Source organism: Xiphias gladius, chromosome 13 (genome assembly GCF_016859285.1).
Source record: "Xiphias gladius isolate SHS-SW01 ecotype Sanya breed wild chromosome 13, ASM1685928v1, whole genome shotgun sequence".
Lineage (NCBI taxonomy): Eukaryota > Metazoa > Chordata > Actinopteri > Istiophoriformes > Xiphiidae > Xiphias > Xiphias gladius.
The window spans coordinates 6,304,711-6,327,375 of NC_053412.1; the positions used below are offsets into that span (position 1 = coordinate 6,304,711).

The following is a 22,665-nucleotide window of genomic DNA, read 5'->3' on the forward strand; positions in this document are numbered from 1 at the left end:
TTTCCAGGTGTCAGGATGTCATCAGGCCTTACATCCTGTAGGACACTTCAGTCTTAACATAGAAAGAGGGGTCGGCATACTCTAGATGATGTGCTAAAGGGTTGTTGTGCCATAATAATAATAATGTTGTTGTGCCATAATAATAATAATAATTAGAACAAATCCCACCTAGCCTTGATGCAGAAAAATAGCAACATGCATAATTCAAAAATGATCATTTCAGAATTAGTGCAGCAGCACTTGTACCCCACACCGCTGGTTGCGTCTCTAAAGTCATCTGTTTGCGGCCAGAGATCACTCAAGTGCGAAGGAGGTAAGAAGGCATCTTTGACGTCATGGACGCAGCAGAGAAAGCCTTGAGGTAGATGCGGGTAAGGACAGGAAGTTCCCACAGGAAGTTGAGATGGCAGGCACCAGGGTCAAGCTGACAGCTAATGAATTACAGGTGCAGCCTGAGCGAGAGCGTGTGATGTTAAAAACACCTGAAACTCCCAACAACCCCGGCATGCATCACTAATCATATGTTCAATAGCACTGGAGCAATACTGTATATATACTTTGCATCAAAAGAACAAACAGTAAACTTTGTTTTAACTTAATTTATTAGATAATTAATGTATTCTCATCATCATATTTTTAGACAGGCTTTTAAAAAATAGAATTTACAAAAGGACATTTTATTTTTTAAAAAGGACATTAAATGAGTGAGTGAATAAATGGAAAAGATAAATAATTACCTTATGAATAGCAGGCCCTGTCTCACTTATCATACAATAGGCTAACACGCATCACATGGAAGTAGATATGTATAATGAAAGCTCTACAAAGGCATCCAGAAATTCTAGCAAATACATCTGAATTATTAGCATCCATTTTTAGTGTATTATGTGTTTCTTTGAATTGTGACAACTGAATAAAGCACATTCTCTCTCTGCAAGAAGATGCTGTACGGCTCAATGTCTCCTGGTTCCTGCAGAAGAACATATATTTCGAAAAGGTTTTTGAAGTGAAATGACTGGCAGACAAAAAGTGCAGCAGGTAAAACATTTCGGTGTAAAGTACCATGTTTCGTTGACTGGCCATGGGTTCTGGTTGTCTTCTGTTGGTTGAATAAACAAACAGAAACATCTCATTACAAAAATGTTCCATGTGTAGGAAAAAAAATTACTTTTATATCTAATAAAAAAATAATAATATACTATTATAATATTTTTATATGACAAAGACACTCACATATACAGGTATACAAACACACTTTTACCTACATACTGTATACTCAGGTTTACATGAATACAAAGTAAACAAGAGCTGTCGCTAGAAGCTTATAACAAAGACCTTTTCTAAAAAATTCAAGGCATGATAAACAGACTTACATTAAATTAAAATAATAAGTATTGATGTAGCACTTAAAGCTATTATGCTTTGCTAAAGATTATTTTCTTCTCTATCAGCACCACATTAGTCTCTTACCCATTGTGAATCTTTCTGTAGATAAAACCCAGGATGACGCCAGTTATAATGATGAATATCAGTGCACCGGTTACAGCATAGGGAAGAGGCACTTGTGTAGAACCGCGGGCGTTTTCATCCTCTTAATCATTGTACAGAAAAAAACTATCAGAAAAGCAGCACTGGAATTCACTCTATTTGTAAAGCAAAATTAAGATGCTGCTCTCTGTTGTCCACAGTACTATGTTACATCATAATAGTAGTAAATAAATTAAAAACAAAACAAAACATGGAAACAATAAATTAAAAGCAAGCAGGTAAAGATAAAATTGCTTGGCGTCGCAGTGAGAGCAAGGCATTTGAGAGATCGATAAGAAGACATTTAAAGGCATAATCAACTAAAAGAAAAACATTTAAAGGCATAAAAGGTAATTAAAGAAACCAAAAAAAGAAATTTAGAGGCATAATCACCTAAAAAAAGACATATGTACAATTGCGTATCATCAGCGTAGCTATGGAAGCTAACATTATATTCCCTTGAGGAAGCGTTTATAGTGAGGTCAACAGAGGGGCACGGCAGCTCCCTTGTGCAACACCAGAGGCTATGTCACGTTTCTGTAACACATGGTCGCAAAGACAAACGTAAAAAATTTTCGTCCTTCAACGTGTGTTCGGGGCCACTTTAGAACACAGTCTGAGAGGCCAACTCAGTTCGCTCAGTCAGGGGAATTCAATGGTCTGTACTTAAATCTAAGAGAACCAGAACTGAAAGCTTGCTGGCAGCAGGACTAAGTCTCTGATCACTAACTATCTTTGTGAGAGCAGTCTCTGTGCCACGATTAGCACTGAAACCTGACGGAAATTTCTCTAAAATGCTATTTCCATTTAGAAAATTGTTTATCTGGTGGAAAAAAGTACAATGAAAATTTAATATATATAATAAATAGAACAACATGATATTGCATTCATATTATATTGTTAGTATTAAGTATATTCTCATAGTACAAATGCTGTCATTCGTCAGTTTACTTGATACCAGGCTTTGTTGGCTAATTTACTCAACACTTTTATTCACCCAGGTTTGATTTCTTCGACAAGTACAGACATGCTGACGTTGACATTCCTTATAATGTTACCACACACTGGAAAATAACCAGAGAAATACAGTATGAAACACAAAAGTCATAAAATAAATTAATCATTTACCTTCCACAGTTATATTGTTATAGTAAGTATAGGTTCCGCCAAGATGTGAACACTCACAGGTGAAGTTCCCACTGTCCTCTGGCGTTAAACCGGTCAGGTGGAGGAACATAGTCTGATTCTCCATCAGAAGTGCGAATCTGGAGTCACATTCGCGAAAAAAACCCTGTCCGTATCGATACAGCAGACGACAGCCTTTTTCCCACTTTCTCTCTGTTCTGATTGTACATACTATAAGTGTGATGATATACACCGACCCATTGGTACATATTGGAAACAGATTTTGTTCTCTCCCAGCGGTTATCACAGGTTCCACTCGAGTCTCTGCAATCGATGAATTAAAATCACAATCAATATAGTATGAAATAGACACTTTCTTTGGTTTTGACGGATTAACAGAGAACAATGTGTTGTATTTGCCAAACATAAATAATAGTTTCTCTACTGTACCTTTGCTGGTAATATAAAAAATTAGCGGCAGAAGCAGAACAAAGCACAGTTTCCATCTGCCCATATTGGTCAAGACATTTATGCAACAGTGGAACTGCTGCTGAGAGAGTCGACTGTACTTCAGTAGAGAGACACACCCCTTTGTGCTCTGTTTTTTGCCAAAACCCCCGATTCACAGCTCTGACAGAGGTCTGAGTTAGTGTGCGGTGCTCCAAAGAGGAAGTGTGAGACATTAGGGTATGCGCATTCATGTTACCACAGAAAAGGTGAGAAAGGGCATGAAAACAAACCGAAACACCTATGCTGGCGACTCTATGGCGACCTTCACCATCTTGGTGAAATTCAAGAGGAAAAGAGTTGTATTGCACGTGTCAGCTGGTCAGCTAAACACTAACTCACATACAGAGCTCAAAGTTTATTCCCATCACAGGACAAGGTGGTTGTATGATGGTAGGGTGAGTGTTAAAAATATTGTGCACTGACAATGTAACACCGCATCTGTTGAATTTGGGGTTTAATCGCCTTAAACAACATACTTTGAGCTTCCCTTTGAGTCGTAATCACAACTTGGATGTTTTTAACACTGGCACTATTTACAAGTCAGAATCTAAAGACTACAATAATATTACACGGACACAGCGTTGCATGAACTGCAGAGAGAGAGATGTATGTTTTCTGCATTTTGTGCAAAATTGTACAAATCTCCTGCTTAGTTTTACATTGTTTCATACACTGTGTAACCTGAGTCTGAATCCCCCTCTTTTCCATCCGTCTCCTGACTATTAACACAGGTGATCATTACATCAGTGTTAGTTGGAGCTGCCTCGGTATCGTGATAAGGGCGACTTGAGGAGATGACTTGGCAGACATCACTGGCCGGCAGCTGAAGGCTTGTGTAGGGATCATCCAGGTCCCACAAACCAAATCAACATTTTATATCACACTTCGAATATAATTATATGTAGTTTAAAACAATAGTTGACATGTTGTTGGTCCAGTCATTACAAACATTGAGAAGAGGTATAAAACAGAACTATGTAGTGCTTACCAAAGGCCAGGGTTTCAGATCCCCTTCATTCGGATGCTCCTGATCTTGTGTGCTCTCTGTTAACACCAATGAGTGTCAGCGTTAGTAAGGGCAGGCCAAGCACCTCAAAACGATTACAGAGGAAATTGCAGTCTAGCTGGCTATTTGCAGAGCAAATGGAAGAGCATTGATTCTCTTTGCTGCTTTAAAAGAAACCAAACACAAGAGACGTTCTTCAAACCCAAGTCAGGGATTTGCAAAATTCAAGACAGCCTAACAAGAAAGCAAATGCTGCTGATTGGAACCTGCCTCCCTGCAGTTTTAACACCGTGTACTATGTGTAAAATATTTTTCACACCATTCTGTAAATGGTGTGAAAAACGAAAGAACAAAGCAAGTCCGCAGTGTTGAGAGTATTGAGACTTGGTGACTGAATTGAAATGAGTCCTTCAGTACCTGCTACTAAGCAAGTGTAAAGAGTTTCAACCGAGCGTATTCTCTTCTCTTTATGAGATTTCCTCACACACATTTCTGTTAAATCAACTGATGGTCAACTGATGAGTCATTTGGAATATAAGCGTCTACTGCTGCAAAGTTTATCGTGTTGCTTTGGATCAGAACGGCAGCCAGATGTCTATAACTTTAATGTAAATGAAACTGCACACAATAAATTGGCTACTTACCAAGCTGAAAGGTCAGAAACAAAAGAATACTGCACATTTCTCACCACAGAGCAGGGGGGTTCAAATACAGATTATCCAGATGGTCCTGACCTTGTATGGTCTCTGAAAATAAGAAGGAATATCCGAGTTATATCAGTGGATATTAGTGGAATACCAAATACATAAAAAACTACTTAGAGAAGCCACTACAGCTTCAGATTAAGGCTCCTGCTCGCAACACAAATTCTTGGCCCTAGTTCTGTCTATTAATTTTAAATACAGTAGTTATTTCAACAACCTCAAAAATAACAGCAGATCACTTGGACACCTACTGTTACACTGCTGTCTTGGAATGTACCATATAATTGTCCAAAAGCAGAATTACATTTCGTTTCTTTCTTCTTTTTTTTTTAAGAAATATTATTAGTGCTGAAACTGAAACTGAATAAATTACAGTGCCTCACTCAACATAAACACCAACCTATATTACAAGTATGACGTAAGAATTTTCACCTGCAAGGATTATTTTTTCAGGATAAGTCCAAGGACGACTCCAGTTACAATGATAGGTGCGGCAACGAGACCAATCACGGTGGCAGAACTGAGCCTGGTCATAATAGAAGTGTTGGACTCTTCATCTCCTAAAAAACAAGGATAAAAAAAAGCCAGACAAAAGGCTACGATATATGGCAATGCTGGCATTTTCTCTGAGACCATTTTTTATCTTTACCACTTCATTTTGAATCAGAAAATATTTTTCACATCAACGTTTACCAATAAATTCAGTTCTGAACAACAGTGTAGGAGACAAATGGAAAATAAATCAAACATTTACCTTCCACAGTGGTGCTGAGATGAAAACCATCTGTTCCATGAAGATGTGAACACTCAAATGTGTAGTCCCCACTGTCCTCTGCTGTTAAACTGGTCAGGGGAAGGAACAGAGTCGGATTCTTGGTCGTAAGTGTGAACCTGGAGTCACAGTCATGCACAAAGTCCCGTCCATATTGATACAGCAGATGACAATCTTCTCCCCTGATCCTCTTTGTGCTGATCTTACAAACTATAAGTGTGATGACATTCAATGTAACGGTGGTGCATGCCCGGATAACGTCTTGTTCTCTCCCAATGGTTTTCACAAGAGTCCCTGCAATCATAGGATATATTATGAATCTTTGGGTTGCTTGGCTGTATGCCTTGTTCATTTTTTTGTGAATCATTCCAACTACATTCTGTTTGTTTTTTGCTGCACCACAAAAGGCTTCTTCGACGAAAACTAAGAGAAAGAAGAACTGGCTACTTGTAATTCTACCAGAGTGCAAAGCTGACGGACTTGCTATAAACGGTATTCGATGCAATGCTGCAGTACAGTACCTTCAGTGTCAAAACACAGAGACGGGAGGAGAAGCGGAACGAAAACCACAGTTTCATCAACATTATTCATGCCTCTCTGGGCCTGCCTACTATTCCCTGTTATTTATTCATAATTTGTCTAAAGCTTCAGTACATTTTTATACGGTTTGTTTAGTTAATGCATTTTTAACAATATCTCATATCCAGTAATTGAGAAATACAGTACTTCTAATATATTTTGGAAAAAATACAAATAGAAAAGGATGACTGTATGATCGCAGTAGGGTTTCTTGTGCAATATGGTGCCGTGTTTTTTTCCTCTCAAAATGCCAAAACAGATTACTCTTGCTGTCAGTGTCTCTAATCGATGGACTAAAAATTGAAAAAGGAAAATTGCTTTGTAACATAACTAACCAAGCATGTGTATAAGACCTGATTAAAAACCTTGACTCAAACGTTATTCTTAAGTTTCACCAAAATCGTCTACAGTAAACCAAACTTAACCCCAAACAAACTCAGCCAAAACTGGAAATGGATGTGGCAGCATGTCTGTGGTAATTTGTAGTAATGAGAAAAAAGAAGAAAAATAAAACATGAGCCCAACACTTTTACTACTCTGTGGTCTCACAAAAAATGCTTGGTTTTCATAGGATATGTTTGAATTTAGGTTGTTGTCTTGCCTGTACAAATAAAGTGTAGAGGTTGTGTTGGGGTGGGACGGGAGTTTTAGCCATGAACTACGTGTATGTTTGGTCTATATGCTCTTTAGTTCAAATTAAGTGAAATCTTAATGCCACAGCATAAAATATACAGCACATCATGTCAGAATATTAGCATCACTATAGCGTTTAAACTTACACTTCATCACTATGGCACACCATGGCACTGAAAAGTTTGAATGCAAAGTTGTTCAAAAAACAAAGCATCAAATTAACCTCCAGCTGCTTACTCACTGTGACTTGATCACAGCGGCAGCCGAATGCCTGGGCTATGAAAACGCAAAGTAAGTGGGTTTGCAGAGGTGATTTTAGAGGCCACGGGATATGGGGTCACATTTTGGAGGATGAGAGGCCAAGGCCTAGCTCCTCAGCTGGACTTTTCTGAAGCAGAAAAAGGCCTGACAAAAACTGAAGCTGCAACAGAGGCATGCAGAAAGATCTGTCTGCAGGTTTGCGGAATATGGAACCAGATAGAACAGGTCATCAAAAGATGCAGATCAACACCGACTTTTTTTTTTTATGTTCAGCTCTCGCTGAAGGAGACAATAGGAGGGGGTTACTGTATGTTTTGTGGTTGTGGTTTTCATGCTACAGTACATTCAAGTAAATGAAGAAAGACACTAGGTCAGGTGTTCCTACACCCCAGCCGTGAAACAAGCATGAAAATGATGCGTGTGAAGCAATTTAATCCATTAGCTACAGCACTTGTCATAGTTTTATCTCTGTGGTTGGCTACCAATCATAAATAGAATCATTCACATACTTATTTATTTAATTACAAATCTACGTCATTTAGAGTATGCAGCAAGAAGTGATAAGCATTGCTAAAGACTCTTTCGGTCAAGGAAAATTTAGAGAAGAATTCGGAAAAAAATGCAAATGAAGTTGTTGACTATACTACTGTATAGCACTGTACGTCCGTCCCACAAGGAACATTTTTTAAAAATACAGTTTTTTGTGCTGCAAATAGTGTTTTTAAGATTTTTACCCGGGTGAAGAAGAAGTATGGGTGCTGAGGCTTTGACTCTGTGCTGCTCACTCTTTCCTGCTGCTTGTAAAGCTGGTCAGAAGAGTAGCAGACGCTGGGTTATACTTTAGCAATGTTTACAATTCTTAAACTGCACAGCCTTAATACAAGCTAAATTAAAAGATAAGATTAAAGAAAATTGCATTGCATTTTATTGTATTCGGTAAAATATCACAAGTGTATCAGAGGTACCACTAAAGGGCAGGGTTTTACTGATAATGTTGTATCACTCTGACCAAATACAAATGTACGGTGGTGGTGGCTTTAATGTAACAGTTATCAATACATTTATTTCATTGTTACAGTTTTATTCAAAGATTTGACTAAAAATCAGCAATAATTGAACCTGGCTGACACTAAAATGAACAACCAGATTCCTATAACATCAATTACATTGTATACCTGAATAAACACTAAAAATGCATGACACAATGTATCGTGCATCATCAGCGTTAAGAAGTAATATCTCCATGGAAAGCACTGTTTCAGACATACTTAAATAGAGCAAACTGGGGTAGAATTCAAGGAAGCAATCCATCTCCTGTGATAGAGAAAATGCCTGTTTTATTTTTATACTTATCTGACTGGGTTAACACATCAATTCGAAAACAACACAGGGGGAAATGTGTTTTGAAAAGTCACATCTGTCTTCTTGCATTTCCTCTAAAAGCTCAAACCAAAGCATGACCCAGATATGCAGTCAAACATGTGTCACCCCACTCAGCTACTCTTCCCAGCTATTCTGCTTTACATCCACTTCCCAAAATATCACCACGTCCCTGTTCACGTTATGTTACATTTTGTGTTTTCACTATTGCAAATGTTTGCTTGCGTATCAAAAGGTTTGCCCTCCTCGCAAAAAGTACGAGACTCTGAAAATGGAAAATACCTCGTCAAATCTCAACTTCACTCTTAATAAAATTCCACTTTTGACATAATAGTTTACCGTGAGGCCAAATTACCAAAGAACATGAATTAATCAAAATTATAAAGTAGGTTCCACGAATTAAAAAAAAAAAAAGACCTTGCTGACTTACTCCTATGCCTGTAATGAAGACTGCCTTTTCTGCCCATTGTGTTATAGAAGACCAATAAAATAGGAAAGAGGTAGGAGAAGAAGAAGACAGAGTTATACCGTATCTTTACCGGAGGTCCCACTCAGCCATTCAGGTCCTTTAACCTCACTGAGGCTTTATCACAACTAGGGACATCATTTCTGCGTCTGGAGCAGGTCGGCCTCGGGGAAATGTTCGAGCTGCCAAAACATCAAATGCTCGATCAAGAGCAGAGTCTGATGATGCAATCCTGTACCTGTGAACAATTGAGTAAAGAAGATTCATTAGCCAAAGCCTTTTTTTTTTTCCCATGCACACACTGAGAACACCGACAGATGCTTTATTAAACTGAGGCTCTACCTTCTCTGCTTCTACTGTCCTGAGGGCGCTTTCGCGGTTGTCAGTCAGTCAAGTCCTGACCTTTGTGATTTTGTTATTTGTATTTTACAAAGTGCTGAACGAGATATTGGGGGGGGCACCAGCACAAGTCAACTAATATTCACTGAGCGTACACACAGATTCAGAAAGACACAGCGTTGTGCTTTTCTTGTGACTTAAACAAGTTGGACGGAGAACATTTCTCCATGTTGTAAAACATTATAAATGCTGACCACAACAGTAGATGTTGTATTATGATTCATGTCTCGAATGAAAACACCAAGGGGGAGTGAAACTGAAACACAGACCGACGGGGGAGCGCGGATTAGATCCCCTTACCAAATGGCCGAGGCCGGGGTCGGACGTGTCGGGGCCTACAGTGAGCCAGAGGGCCCATCATCATTTCTCCTGCAGCAACTGCACGTCCTCCGCAGCTCAACTCTGAGGGAGACAGAAAAAAAAAATGGACTCAGTTATAGCATTAGATAGCCACATTTTATTTATTTCATTGTACATGTAGCTAACATTAATCAACACTAGCTCAGCCAAAGCCTTTTTGCACTGTTTAAAGTTAATTTGAAATAACAGCCAATTCTAATAGGTTAGTTCATGTTAAAGGTTTTTGTTTGTTTGTTTGTTTTGTTGTTTTTGCTTCTTCATTTGTTTGTTTTTGTTGTTTTTGCTTCTTCATTTGTTTGTTTTTGTTGTTTTTGCTTCTTCGTTTGTTTGTTTTGTGTAGCTGGAGTGAAATGTTCTTCCCAGAACATATGACCGCAGCACTACCATGACATTTTGGTGATTTAAAAAAAAAAAAAAGAAGCTAAAAAAAGAAAAGAAATGTAAAAACTTCAATTTGAATTTAGGGATCTCTAATGAGGCCAGTGTTTGGCGCCACCTGTCGCCGGGTTTAAGGCGGTAAATGGCTCCGGAAATAAGTAGTTTTGCTTTCATAATAAAATCATGATGGGATCTTATCTGAGGCAAGAGCACGAGTGAAAAATGTGAATCAACGCAAGTAAACATTGATTAAAGTTCTGCAATATTAAAACTGTTTTTTGACTGTAGTGAAACGTTCTTCCTAGAACATATGACTCCCGTGTCATGGAAAAAAAGAAAAAGAAAAGGAGAAGAACCGAGAGGCAGGATAATAAACTACAAGTTAATAATAAAATTTTATTTTAAATTTTAAAAAAATGGCAGAGGTTCCATTCGTAGATGTGGCTTTTTGCGGAACAAACACGTAGAGAAACGTCTCTTTACGGGAGCACTGTCCGCCATCTGAACAGTCAACGCCAGTTTGCACCGGTATCCACTGGGCGGCGCTACATCGCCGGCAGTTACTCTGCCTGTGGCCCAAAGGCTGCTGGGAAGTTTCCTGCGAGGGAGCATCACGAGCGGACGAACGCGCGGACCGACCGACACCACGGAGGCGACTGTCCCGTCCCCGTTCCCGCCTTCCTCCTCCTCCTCCTCCTCGCTAATACACTTGCTGCCTCACGCGTACCGGCTTGTGCGTCCAGCTCGTGCGGTGCTGTTCGTTCCGCCGCTCGGTGGAAAGAGCGCGACATCCGTTTTCGTTTTTCGGGACGTCGGCGTGTGTCCTCCGTGTGCGTAACTCGCCGACGGACGCGTCCGAGTTCGCGCGTGCGGACGGGCGCTTGCGACCCCCTGAATCGATTCGCGCGGTAAAAGTCCGTAGAACACGCCGGCCTACCCGGCGCCCCCCTTGAATACGGTCCGTGGCGGCTTAACGCTAGCAGAGCCGGCGGGGGGAGCCACAGCGGCGCAGGGACCTCCAGACATGGTGAGTGAATTGCGGCAAATGGCTCGGCTCGGCTCGGCTCGGCTCGGCTCGGCGATAAGCAATGACAGGACCAAAGCTGCACAGGGCGTGATTTTATAGTCGCGCAGCCCCCCAGTCTCAAATAACAAAGGGGGACTGCGACAGGAAATAGCAACGGAAACCCGGTTCTCGGGACCTGTTGGGACCAAGTCCTGGTGTTATTTACAGTTATGCCCTCAGCATGTGATGAGTTTTAGAGTGAAATACTGCTTTTTCTTTCTTAACAGCAGTATGTGACCCCCCCAGGTGCACTTTTAGTGACAGTAAATTGAATGATCTCTAGTCTTTTTAAGCACAGAGAGTGCGCAGTAGTGCTTAGGATCTTCAAATTAATCTGAAACCAGCAGGTTTTTAACCAGAAAAATGCGAGGCTGTGAATAATAGCAGCGGTGATGTGTAACTTGGCATAACAACGGATCCATCTCGTTGGCAGGAGGACATAAGCGCTGTGATGTCCTGGTTTTCCAGCCCCGTGTACAGCCGCTACTGGCAGCACTACCGGCAGGCCATGGCCTGGCACCGGAGGCACAGGCGCGCCTACCAAAAGGCCCTGGAGGCCGCCTGCGGCCCCGGCTACCGCCAGGAGCGCTACGCGGACTGGCGGGAGGCCGGAGAGAGCGACGGCGGGGACGAGGGGAGCAGCTCGGGCGGCGAGATCGAGTGCGACGTCAGCAACATGGAGATCAGCGAGGAGCTGCGGCAGTACTTCGCCCAGACAGAGAGACACAGAGAAGAGCTAAGTAAGAGAGCGGGGGGTGTAGGTGTTGAGAGGGACAAGAGGGCAACCATATGAAGAATTTAAAAAAGTTAGTCTGTGACATTATTGCCTTGCAATCATCAATGATTTTGAGGACAAGGGCATCTCCAAACTTCTCCCATCTCCATTACTTAATCATTTGCTTTGACTAGGGATGCACAATTGTAATCAGAGGTAATAGTTTTAGTTAAAGAAAAAAAAAAAACGAGTGTAAGGTGAAGAGACTGTCTGGCATGTGTCTAAAAATACTCTGTTTTCCTGTTCGTCCAGAGAAGCAGCAGCAGATGGAGGCCGAGCGGCAGGACAGCTACGTGCCGGCTGACCGGGACCTGCGCGGCGTCTCCTGGCGAAGCACCGCGGCTCCTCCCTCCGAGCGGCCCGGGGAGAGACGCGGGGCTGAGATGAAGAAGCTGTACGGCGAGGACGCGCCCAAGGTCCTGGCGATGGAGGCGGCAATGCAGCTCACGTTCGACAGAAACTGCGACCGCAAGCAGCCCAAGTACTGGCCCGTTATCCCCCTGAAACTGTAACAGCTTTTGAGCAGAGTGGCGAACCGACTTGGAGGAGATCCCTGCCCCGACGTCCCGGTGAGACGCCGGCGTCGTCATGTAATGGAATCGTGGCCGACGAAGCTGCTGTTGTAGCACTAATGGTTCGGGTTAGCTGAGGGTCAGAAGTCATTTTAAGGACTAAAAAGTTGCTTGAGTTAGCCAGAGGTGGGTGTAGCTCACCTGTCAGCTGCTGTACCAAACGAAAATTTACATATAATGCTGGATCTTACGTGGTTTTTAATTTATCGCATTAAAAAAACGCTCGCACCTGGTATTTCCCCAACTTTCTAGAAGTTCCATTATTTTTGTCAGACCCCAAGAAAGGGGTCACCTGAGGGCCAGAGTTACAGTAAAACTGCCCCCGTGGGCGATGTAAATACATTCAAACAACATGTGCCTGCTTGTTTCCTCCTAAACTGTTTCTGTTGACCCTCCAGCTCGGCGATGTTCCATGCTGAAGTGGCTCCTCTCATGCCTGTCATCTTAGCTGTAACCACGGAGGCATTTTTCAGCCGTCTCCTCTGTTCTGTTTCAGAAGCCTTCCTGCATGGCTGCTTCTGTTGTTCCACTTCTCATCGTACGCGGTGATTTGTTGTCGTTAATTCTAAACCGAGCCTCTCTGACTCTGGCACTTCATTGGGTTCAAAGCCATTCATGTGGTTTGTCAGGAGGGATGTTGACTATTCTCTTTTATCATGTGCTTGCACCTGCTTTTTTTTTTTTTTCTTTTTTTTTTTCTTTTAGACTAAGAGTTGTGTATTTTCCTATAAATTCTCTTTATAATAAAGTGTCATGCAAATGTCTGGATAAAACCTGCTTTGTTAGTGGTGATTTCTTAGTTACCTCTCTGTGTAATGGATTCTTGATTAAATAACTGCCGTTTGAACGATTAGGAAGAACATTTCTAACCCCAAGAACTGGGCCCGTATTGTATTCTAATGAAATTAAACTTTTATATCCTTTTTTTAATGTATCTCTTTCAGCACTTCATTGGCTCAGTTCAGTGAAAAGTAAAATTTTTTTCTCGTCCACTGTGTCTCTTGGTAAAGTGTAGGGAGAAGACGCTGCAGTAAACAGGATGCGGCTCACATGGCATTTTCAATGGATGTCCTTTCATAACTGGTATTAGATTTTCTTACTGTAACGCCAGTGAGGAGAATCAGTGATAGTGTGTCAACTATTAGTTATATGATAACAATAATAATAATGTCTTTATTTATATAGCACCTTTCAAAACAAAGTGCATTACAGTAAAAATAAAAATTAAAAAAAATGGAAACTATTCATAATCACGAAAAAATTTGACAAATGATAGAAAATAATGACGCATGATTTTGTTACCAATGCCGCAAAAGAGACACACTGAGTGTTATTGCACTGTAGTACCTTCTATATATAATGTGGCCTTTAGTGTCACTCGGAGTGTGTTTGGATTAACGAAGCCTGGTCCATTTCTCGCCCCGGCCGTGACGTCACGCCCCCCCCCCCCCTTTCCAGCCCGGGACGTCCAGTTGTTTTCACGCTGCCCCCCTTTCAAACAACCTGTGGACGTCATCTGGGAGTTTGACCACTTTTGTTGTCTCAGGGCCAGTTTTCCACCGGAGCCGCAACATGGGTAGGTGAACTCTTCGCTGCGGGGTTTTTTTTTATTTATTTATTTTTTCCTCCTCACTCCTGCGACGTCTCTTGTTGCGTTTGTCTCTTTTAGTTCGGATGCGGTCTCTTTCCGTGTGATGCAGAGGGGCTGTCGCTGCGGCTGACTCCTCTAATCAGTTTAAAGGCTCAAACGAACAGTGTGAAACCTCCTGAGTCTGTTAACTTTCACCGCTTCCCCGCCTGAATTTCCTGCATCATTTTTGCCGATGGATAGCAACAAGAAAGAGCGCGTGAGGGGGTGGGGGTGTACAGAACATTAGTTATGGACATCATGGGTCAACCATTCAAATACGATTGACTGTAGCTGCATGTGTGTGCAGAGTACCTCTACGTGTTTATCCTTTTATAATGACTGATGCCAGGCTACGCCAGCAGCAGAAAAATCAAGTTTGTGTGTGTATGGAAAAGAAAATGCACAGAGATCTGTGCAGTGTGTGTTTGATTTCTTTGTGTGTGTGTGTGTGTGTGTGTGTGTGTGGGGGGGGGGGTGTTGCATGTCACTGGACAGAGCATGGTTTTAAGCTTTTACAGACTAAGACAAGAGCTCACAATTCAGCACTTTACTTTCAAAATATGCCATTAGTGCTTACTTTTTCCAGAGCTCTCCAAAAGTGTTACAGCTGTTCAAGTATTTCACCTGACTATTAGCTCAAATTCAGTGACGCCCCCCCGAGAAAAGAAGTTTTAATGGTCAGTCATTTGGGATATTTGCAGGCAAGCGTCTCTAGTAGTTCAGCGTTAGGACTCGCCTCATCCTCCCCATGTCAGCTCCTCATGTGAGAGCTGATGTTGATTGGATTAAGGGGGATTGATCCGCTCCCTCACTGTGGATTAAACGGGCTGGGCGAGCTCGAAACACAGTGAGGGGTTGTGCGGTCGCGGACTTGTAGAAGTGGACGCATGCGGCAGGAAGTGCAGGGTTTTAAGTTTTACTCAATCAGGTAATCTCACAGAGATTAGAGAAAAGACACACACAAAACACGGCCAGTCACAAACAATCAGGGATATCTTAAGTCTTTAACTGGGCCAAAGAGCAGTGCCATTTGAAACTGGGTAGAACTGGATGACATCTAGAAATGCAACACCAAGGACACAGTGTAAGGAAAGGACATAAAAACCCAAGTTTACACTCAGACGTTTGTATATAGCACACATATCAATTCATGGGTGCACAGAGCTAGTTGTTGACCAGGATAACACCAGTTGTTCATGCGTGAAACGTCTGAAAAGTAAAATCTGTAACCATGTGATATGACAAAGCTACGGTGTTTCAACTCAAGCAACTTTCGTGTTGTTCATGTGACTTTTGTTTTTTTCCTTGTAAATGACCACTTTGAAGCTAATTCTGACAAACAGCGTGTCAGACCTTTCTGTGATGGTTGAGATCATAGAAAACAGATTGGTTTCCAGTTTGTTCGGGAAGCTGTAACCAGACCAGTATGTCTAGTTAGAAGTTGACCCGGAAACCGGTAGCATTCATTTTGACTTCATTAGCCCACTGGTGCAAAGCTACCAACCTTTACAAGCATTTCTACAGTATCTCGATCCATTGCTTTTCACCTCCTCTGCATCCCTCTTTCCTTCCTTTTCTCCGCCTCTCTCTCTCTCTCTCTCTCTCTCTCCCATTCATAACATCTGTTTCCAATAAGGCAGCAGGGCTGTTTATCGCCTTCAGGCCGGTGAGAAGTTGAGAACAGACAGGATGTAGCCAAGTGACATGATTTACTGCGATGGGGAGCTGGAGCCATTTTTCTGCAGGGAGCCACCATAAACTTCTCTTCTTTCGGCTCCACCGTTTTGCCTGTTCTCCCCCCTCAACTGCTACTTTTGTCTCATCATCGTCAGCATCATCATCCCATCTTTCATCTGCATCTGCTTCTCTCATCGTCTCCCTGCTCATTGTCCTCATCATTACCTCCCCCCCGCCCCCCGCCCAACCTTTCATGAATTCGCTCTTTGTGCTCTCTTTTTGCTGCAGTTCAACTCTGCTCGGATGTGTGTGGAAACTCACATCCCCTTGCATCCTCCCCTGTGGATTTGCTACGCACTGATCAGCAGAATGGCTACTGAATGTAGCAGCCGTCCACGCAGGCAGACTTCAAAGGCTACAAAGGATTGTTTTATTCTGAAGGAATAAATGATCACTCAGCTGGGGAAGAAAAGGAAAAAGTGGAACGATCCACTGACCTGACTACATTAACAGTATACCAACACTTAAGCTGCGGCAACACGGTCATAATAATAGTCTGGGGATCGCTGAATACCAACTATAATTACCAGGTTTTTTACTCTGTAGAGATATTACGTTAGTAAAGCTGGTATTTTAAGACAGAACAGCTGATACTCAAATTTTGCACAAGCTTATATTGAACCTTCAGTATGCATTAAATTCTTTTCCACATTCACTATGTGTGTTCATATATAATGCTCTATAGCTACTATAAAACTTGCACTCAGGATGAAACACATGCAAATTATGCAATTTCAAATCATCAAAAGCCTCAAAAAGCTCCTAACCCAGAACCGCACTCCACAGTTTCCAGCATTAACAAGTGTTGATTTTTCAGTGTTAATTATTAGGCTAGTGTTGACAAGTGTTGATATGAGAGTTGTTTGTTCTGATGTGACTCCGGGTCAGCCTTTCAAAACCAAAATTGTTCAATTAACTCTGAAGGTTGCGGATCTGAAACACTGGCATAGCTGTCGATCTTTACACCCGCGGAGTTAAATTAAGACTGACAGTTGGCAAATTTGGAATCGGCTGCCTGGAGTGTATTAGGATGTTGACCGAATGCCAAGAAAGACACGGAGGGAAGCAGCCCCAGTTTTGTGAAGGCGCCAGTAAATAAGAATACAGATATGGTTAAGTAGAGAGGCTCGGGAAAACCCCCGGGGACTCAAATGCGCGATGTTGTTTGGTAACGGGCAGGCAGACAGAAGAGGCGACCAAAACCAAAGAGAAAGACTGGCTAAACGGTCCTAATAAGACAGTAAGAGAAGCAGAAAAACAGAAGGCTAAAAGTCCGGTCCTGCCAGAAGGTGGCACAGCAACGTTCCTCTGTGCGTCTTTGTGAAATATCTGGCTCTAAAAGCTCGGTGACGTAATAGCGGGGCTGGTCAGTAAACTACAGTAGCTTGTGAGGTAACAGCCAACACACTGGAACACACCGCAACATGCTGGCCTACACACAGCAGCTCTCTGCGCCGTCTCCGTCTGGCATTTCGATCCTGGGTCTGTACGTGATTCAATTCAACAAAGAGTTATTGAAGAGGGAGGGGGAAAAAAAAATCGCCAGGCTAGCAAGCCAACTGTCAGTTAGCACGCTTGTTAGCTTGGTCGCTAACAAGAGAATAAGTTCAGTTTTTATTCAAAAGATGTATGTTGTGCCACCGACTCCTGTCTCATATCCGCAAACCACTCCTGATGTTCTTTAGTGTTACTACGACATACTGGAGTTGGGCTATTGTGCCACTTGGCCCTTACTAAAGCCTGTAGATGACACAAAAAATGCTTCTTTTGCGATATTTCGCACGTGCGTCCATGCTTTCCACGCACCCACCTTCCCACACTTCATATTTGCCTTCATATTTTAGGCTACAATCCGCTACTCGTTTCCTGGTCCTGCATGGGAGCCTTTTAGGCTCAGCCCAGCGGCCACTCTCGTGTGTCGGAATCAGTCGTCGTGGAGAGAACCTGTTGCCATGGTGACCCAGCGATGCAGAAGGCTCAGAGCGATCCCGGCACATGTCATACATCTGATCACACAAGCCCACACAGGCAAAAAATAGACAATACATATATATATATATATATATATATATATATGTGTATATATATATATATATACACATGACCCACAGACCGCAGGGGATTGTCATTCTCCTTCACCTCCTCCTGCTGCTCTACCCACCTCTGCAGTGATGATGATGATGATGATGATGATGAGCCCACCCTGCTTTACATTTCCTCCACACAATGACTCATGCTGTGCTTGTGGTACTGTAGATAGAAGAAGCGCTTATCCCACATTGCTCCTGGCGTGTGCTGCAGTCCAGTCCAGTAGGTCACAGGTGCAGCAGCTCCTGAGTCACATGACTCTTGCAGAGCTCACATGATGCAGGCGGGCAGCTTTGGAGTGGGGTGGGGGCGTATGTGTGTCTGTGTGTGTGTGTGTGTGTGTGTTTGTCATTGGGGTTGGGGATGGGTGTGTGTGCAGTTGTTGGAACGACGATGACAACGTAACATCATGTGGAGCAGACTGTGGACCAAATCTGGGCCAGCAGGATTAGCGGCTCGTCGGATAAATTGTTGGACGGAGGGGGTGGTGGGGGGATGGGCGTGTAGGTGTGTGTGCATATGTATGTGTGTGTGTGTGTGTGTGTGTGTGTGTGTGTGTGTGTGTGGAGGTGTGTGCAGGTTAAGTCATCTGTTTTGACAGGAGTCAGATGTTGAAAATAAGGCAAAATAGATGAGAGATGCTCTCTCACCTTAATTTGATCTTTGTACATGGTTCCAGTAGAGGGTGGGTGTTAAGTCAGGCATTAGGATTTGTGTATGTCTGTGTGTGTGTGTGTGTGTGTGTGTGTGTGTGTGTGTGTGTGTGTGTGTGTGTGTGTGAGAGAGAGAGAGAGAGAGAGAGAAAGAGAGAGAGAGGGAGAGAGAGAGAGAGAGAGAGAAACAGGCCAAAACAGAACCTCTGCTTCCTTGTTGTGCCGAATGTTCCCTAAAACGACTACATGTTAAAGCGAAACTTAGCAACGGCATGCAAATTCATTGCACACAGAGGTGCAGGTGTTTCAGGCCGTCCAGATGATGACGAAGCATGTTGGGATTCGTTTGCATGACTTTCCATCAAAGCTGTCCATGCACCTGCTTTCTTTCTCAATTGTCAGTTTGCGAGAGACATAGGGAGAGTTAGAAAGAGGCAAAGGCACACAAAAAAACTCAAATCCCGTTCTGCATTTGTTTGGAATATTCCTTAAAAACTCCAAACGACAATAAAACTGACCTGAAATTAGAAATATTCAACAGAAGTGTTTGCCGTTATGCTGATATCTTTAGATTAGTGTGTGTGTGTTCGAGATGGATTAACCTTTGTCAGCATCCGATGGTTCCGTTTAGGGATGAGAGGGAAGCGTCTCCTTGGCGACCGACGGCTGAGGGGGGGGGCGAAACTGGGTCATCATCACCACCACAGATTCACAGATTAATGGCCCGGATCTGGCTACACACACACACACACACACACACACCCACACACACAGACACACACACATCGACGCACAACTGCAAAAACACACACACTTGTACAAACACACTGCCTCTGCGGAGAAATTAGAGAGACTTCTCAGGTGAGAGAAAAAACATTACAAAGTGCAGCGCTTCCGTCTTTCTTTCTGCCAAAGGTTTCCCTTTTAGAGGGAGCCAGAAGCCCATTAAAATGACAAGGATTAGACTAAAGCAACAGCGGGAGGCTCATAAAGCCATCGCTGAGAAACTGCTTGTCTCGGTGTGTGCGTGAGTGCGTATACCAGCTTCTTTGTATGTTTATGTTTGCTCAAGTGATGGCCTGTTTCCAGCATTACTGATAAAACGCTCCTATTTGGCTAGTGGAGGCAGATAAATCAATTCCCAAATAGGCAGAAGCACACAGGGTGAGACAGGCAAGTTGGAGAAAAGCTGTGATCAGACAGACGCCTGAACTGTTGCACGCAGGAGAACGTTTGGCTCGTTTCATGACTCCAATAAGAAAAATGTACAGATAGACACTTCAGCACATTATGAAAGTATTTTCTGCTTTTCTCTTTCAAGGCTACATATTTTTCATGCTTTTAGTTGCACAGCTGAAAGACCCTTGGTGGAGATTTTTTTTTTTTTTTTGTGGATGTGGATGATGGATGAAGACGCTTCTTACTTCCGTGTAGGAGCTGATGAATATGTAACATTGACATGATGTGTAATGCAGCGACAGTTGGGGAATGTTGATCTTTGACTTCCAAAAATACTCTGTGTGTAGTTTGAAAAAAAAAAAAATAAGAAAAAAAAAATCACACATTCACACAGCAAACGGTGATTGTCCAGGCATGGCTTAGCAATAGTAACTTCAGGCCTGTCAAGTTTTGGATTTTTCCACATATTGAAACAGGGTGCAAGGGGCAGTAATGAGAGAGATACTTTGAACATCGAGTTTGGAATGTGGTGTCATTTTTTTAGCCTTTACTATACCAAAAAATAATAGCAAAAGCATTATTTAACAGTGTTTAGGGACATGTAAATTAGCTAATGACATTATTTAGTGGTGTTTCAGGACATGTCAGACAAATATCCATCCAGAACTGAAATGTCCACTGTCTAGATGCCAAAATGCGAGAAATACCTGAGAAAACAGCAGGTGTGGCAACAGTAACAAAGGAAGCAGTGCTTAGGAATGGTCAGTTGAAGATAATTGGAAAAAACAAAAAAACCCAGCAGAAAACATCACGCCTGATTACAATTTCAGTTCTCCAAGTCCCATGATAATGACGCAGAGTCATCTCGTTCTCGATGACCCAGAACCCCGTATTAGACAATGACAGATACAAATAGATTTGAGCGGCACAGCAGTGATTTCCCAAGGCGAGGGACAACACTGTAGGTCATGGTGAGGTGAACCTCTGGGATCAGAGCTCAAAACCTGATAGTCGGTGTCAGTGCTTGACAAACGAGATGCATAATGGTCTTGAGCAGCGTGTCAGGAAGGCAGTTAAAAGGTCAATCTGATCCCTGCAGTGAGGCTGAGCGTTACAGGAGACGCGGGAGCAGACTAAGGAAACAATAACCAGCATCTAAATAACATTAGCGCTGTTTGATGCTATAAATCCCTCCTGCACTTTGTGAGCTTTCACCTTTTGGAGAATTGTTGCATCTTTGTTCATTTATTGAATGGCTGACTGGGGTTTGCTATGATCGGGATTTGCAAACTGAATGGTACGTCAGGACACCACTAGATGAAACTTAGAGGCGTGCATTGATGCATTTTGCTGCCGGGATCCTCCATTTTAAGACTCTACAGCCAGGCATCAGAATGCTAACGTGCTTACTGTATATTGGCAATAATACTAACACCCTGACGTTAAGCAGGTATGTTTATCCTACAGCAGAGGCTGATGGGAATGTCATCCTCTTGGGACCATGAAAATCCGAACAAAATTTCATGGCAATCCATCGATAAAACCCAGAGGACTGAGAGCATCTTGTTTGTGAGGGCTTCCATTCACAGAAGACGACTAACTTACTTATTTACAGCCCACTTTACCTGTCCACCAGATGGTTCTCCCTCTGATGTTTTCAGGCAGCGGCACAGAAAGCTTGAAACACACTGGCTGCATGTCAACGACTATAGCCTTCAGCAGGGCTTGGTTGAAAAAGTAGAAATGATTTTGATAAGATTCTTCTCGGTCCATCCCTCCTCATGGCTGTCCTATTGATTTGGTTTTCTTTTCAGGCTCTTGGCGGATTCAAGCTGTCACGAGACCACGTGAGAAGTTTTCTAAGAACTGATAGCATCGCTAAAAGATCCGAATCAGTGCAGCCTCTACTGGCGGTGTTACACGTCTCCGTGGCAACAGCAGAGCCCGTATCGCTCTCAAATCAGACTGCTCTGAAGTTGAGCATGTGACCATTACGAGAGTCTGTGCTTGTTGTGGAAATCTTTTTAACTGAAGTTTGGAATCAATTTAAAGCCAGTCAGGACTTATGTTTGTAAAGGTGTCCAGAGACTGCTGTGTCCTCTGCTTCTTCTTCTTCTTCTTTCACATTAACTCCAAATCTGATGACATGAAGGAGATGCAACGTCCTCATTACTCTGGAACGACCCCATTTGGGCTCAACTTTCTCTTCGGTCTCGCTGTAATGAGGGAGGACAGGCATCCAACCGGCACCCAAGACTCTCCCTTTAATGGACGCCAAGAGTTGTGGAGACAGATAGGAAAGTTTATGGAGCCGGGCAGGAGCACGGCCCCTCTGTGAGCTCTTCCCAAGGCCCAGCAATTGGTTAAAATTGGCCGAGATCATACATGATTCAGCAAAGTCAGACGGCGCCTGGGCCAATTCTGAACACAAGGCTTCAAAATGTGACAGAAAGTCTGAATTTAAAAACATTTAATGACGTCACTGATATTTACACACACTCCCACGCAACCAAACAAACTGTTTAAGGTTCGCACTACAGGTCGTGTAGATGGATTTTTCTCTGGTCTCCTTTTGTCTAGTCTATTCCTCAGTCTCTCGTTACTCATTTCTGAATAATACGCTCCACACAGTGGCAGTCAAATGGCCGAGGGGGATTATACATGAAGCCAAAAACCTGAATCCTGCCCCACAAAACATGCACACACACAGTTTACATCCCTTTGATATGAGGGGCTTTACAAAGCTGAACCATTTTCCTGGCTCTATGGATATCAATGCTACATAAAACCGGTTGATGGGGAGATGAGGTACCAATAAATGAGACAGACAGGTAGATTTGCATGTGTATATATAGTAGTGCAGAG

The 22,665-nt window shown here is 42.7% G+C and overlaps 2 protein-coding genes across 10 annotated transcripts; one reads left to right on the forward strand and one right to left on the reverse strand.

The window, feature by feature from the left end:
* Positions 1 to 635: 635 nt before the first annotated feature.
* Positions 636 to 9,724, reverse strand: LOC120797922. Of its 9 annotated transcripts, none has more exons than XR_005708597.1 (9): positions 9,663 to 9,724; positions 9,026 to 9,201; positions 5,627 to 5,938; positions 5,305 to 5,432; positions 4,857 to 4,914; positions 4,151 to 4,206; positions 1,471 to 2,976; positions 1,063 to 1,099; positions 636 to 970 (listed from the first exon to the last, which is right to left on the reverse strand). XR_005708597.1 is itself a non-coding variant. In XM_040141719.1 (8 exons), the coding sequence occupies exons 6-8, from the start codon at positions 3,164 to 3,166 to the stop codon at positions 760 to 762; spliced, it is 972 nt and encodes a 323-aa protein (XP_039997653.1). In that variant the 5' UTR covers positions 3,167 to 4,206; positions 4,857 to 4,914; positions 5,305 to 5,432; positions 5,627 to 5,938; positions 9,026 to 9,201; positions 9,663 to 9,724; the 3' UTR covers positions 636 to 759. The 9 variants fall into 9 exon arrangements, 4 of the variants coding, with proteins under 4 accessions (XP_039997653.1, XP_039997652.1, XP_039997654.1 ...); XR_005708596.1 differs by having other exon boundaries at positions 4,813 to 4,914; XR_005708595.1 differs by having other exon boundaries at positions 4,151 to 4,914.
* Positions 9,725 to 10,642: 918 nt separating this feature from the next.
* gemin8 (gem (nuclear organelle) associated protein 8) lies at positions 10,643 to 12,785 on the forward strand. Its single transcript, XM_040141730.1, has 3 exons — positions 10,643 to 11,127; positions 11,600 to 11,906; positions 12,194 to 12,785. The coding sequence occupies exons 1-3, from the start codon at positions 11,125 to 11,127 to the stop codon at positions 12,451 to 12,453; spliced, it is 570 nt and encodes a 189-aa protein (XP_039997664.1). The 5' UTR covers positions 10,643 to 11,124; the 3' UTR covers positions 12,454 to 12,785.
* Positions 12,786 to 22,665: the final 9,880 nt, after the last annotated feature.

Bases quoted from the DNA above. Each gene is read 5' to 3' on its own strand.
- gemin8 (XM_040141730.1), top strand. The intron at 11,907-12,193 runs GTAAGAGAGCGG...CTGTTCGTCCAG, and splicing joins GAGACACAGAGAAGAGCTAA to AGAAGCAGCAGCAGATGGAG.
- LOC120797922 (XM_040141720.1), bottom strand. From the start codon at position 3,166: ATGGGCAGATGGAAACTGTGCTTTGTTCTGCTTCTGCCGCTAATTTTT. The intron at 1,592-2,655 runs GTAAATGATTAA...ACAATGATTAAG, and splicing joins TAACAATATAACTGTGGAAG to AGGATGAAAACGCCCGCGGT. The intron at 1,100-1,470 runs GTAAGAGACTAA...TTCAACCAACAG, and splicing joins TACAGAAAGATTCACAATGG to AAGACAACCAGAACCCATGG.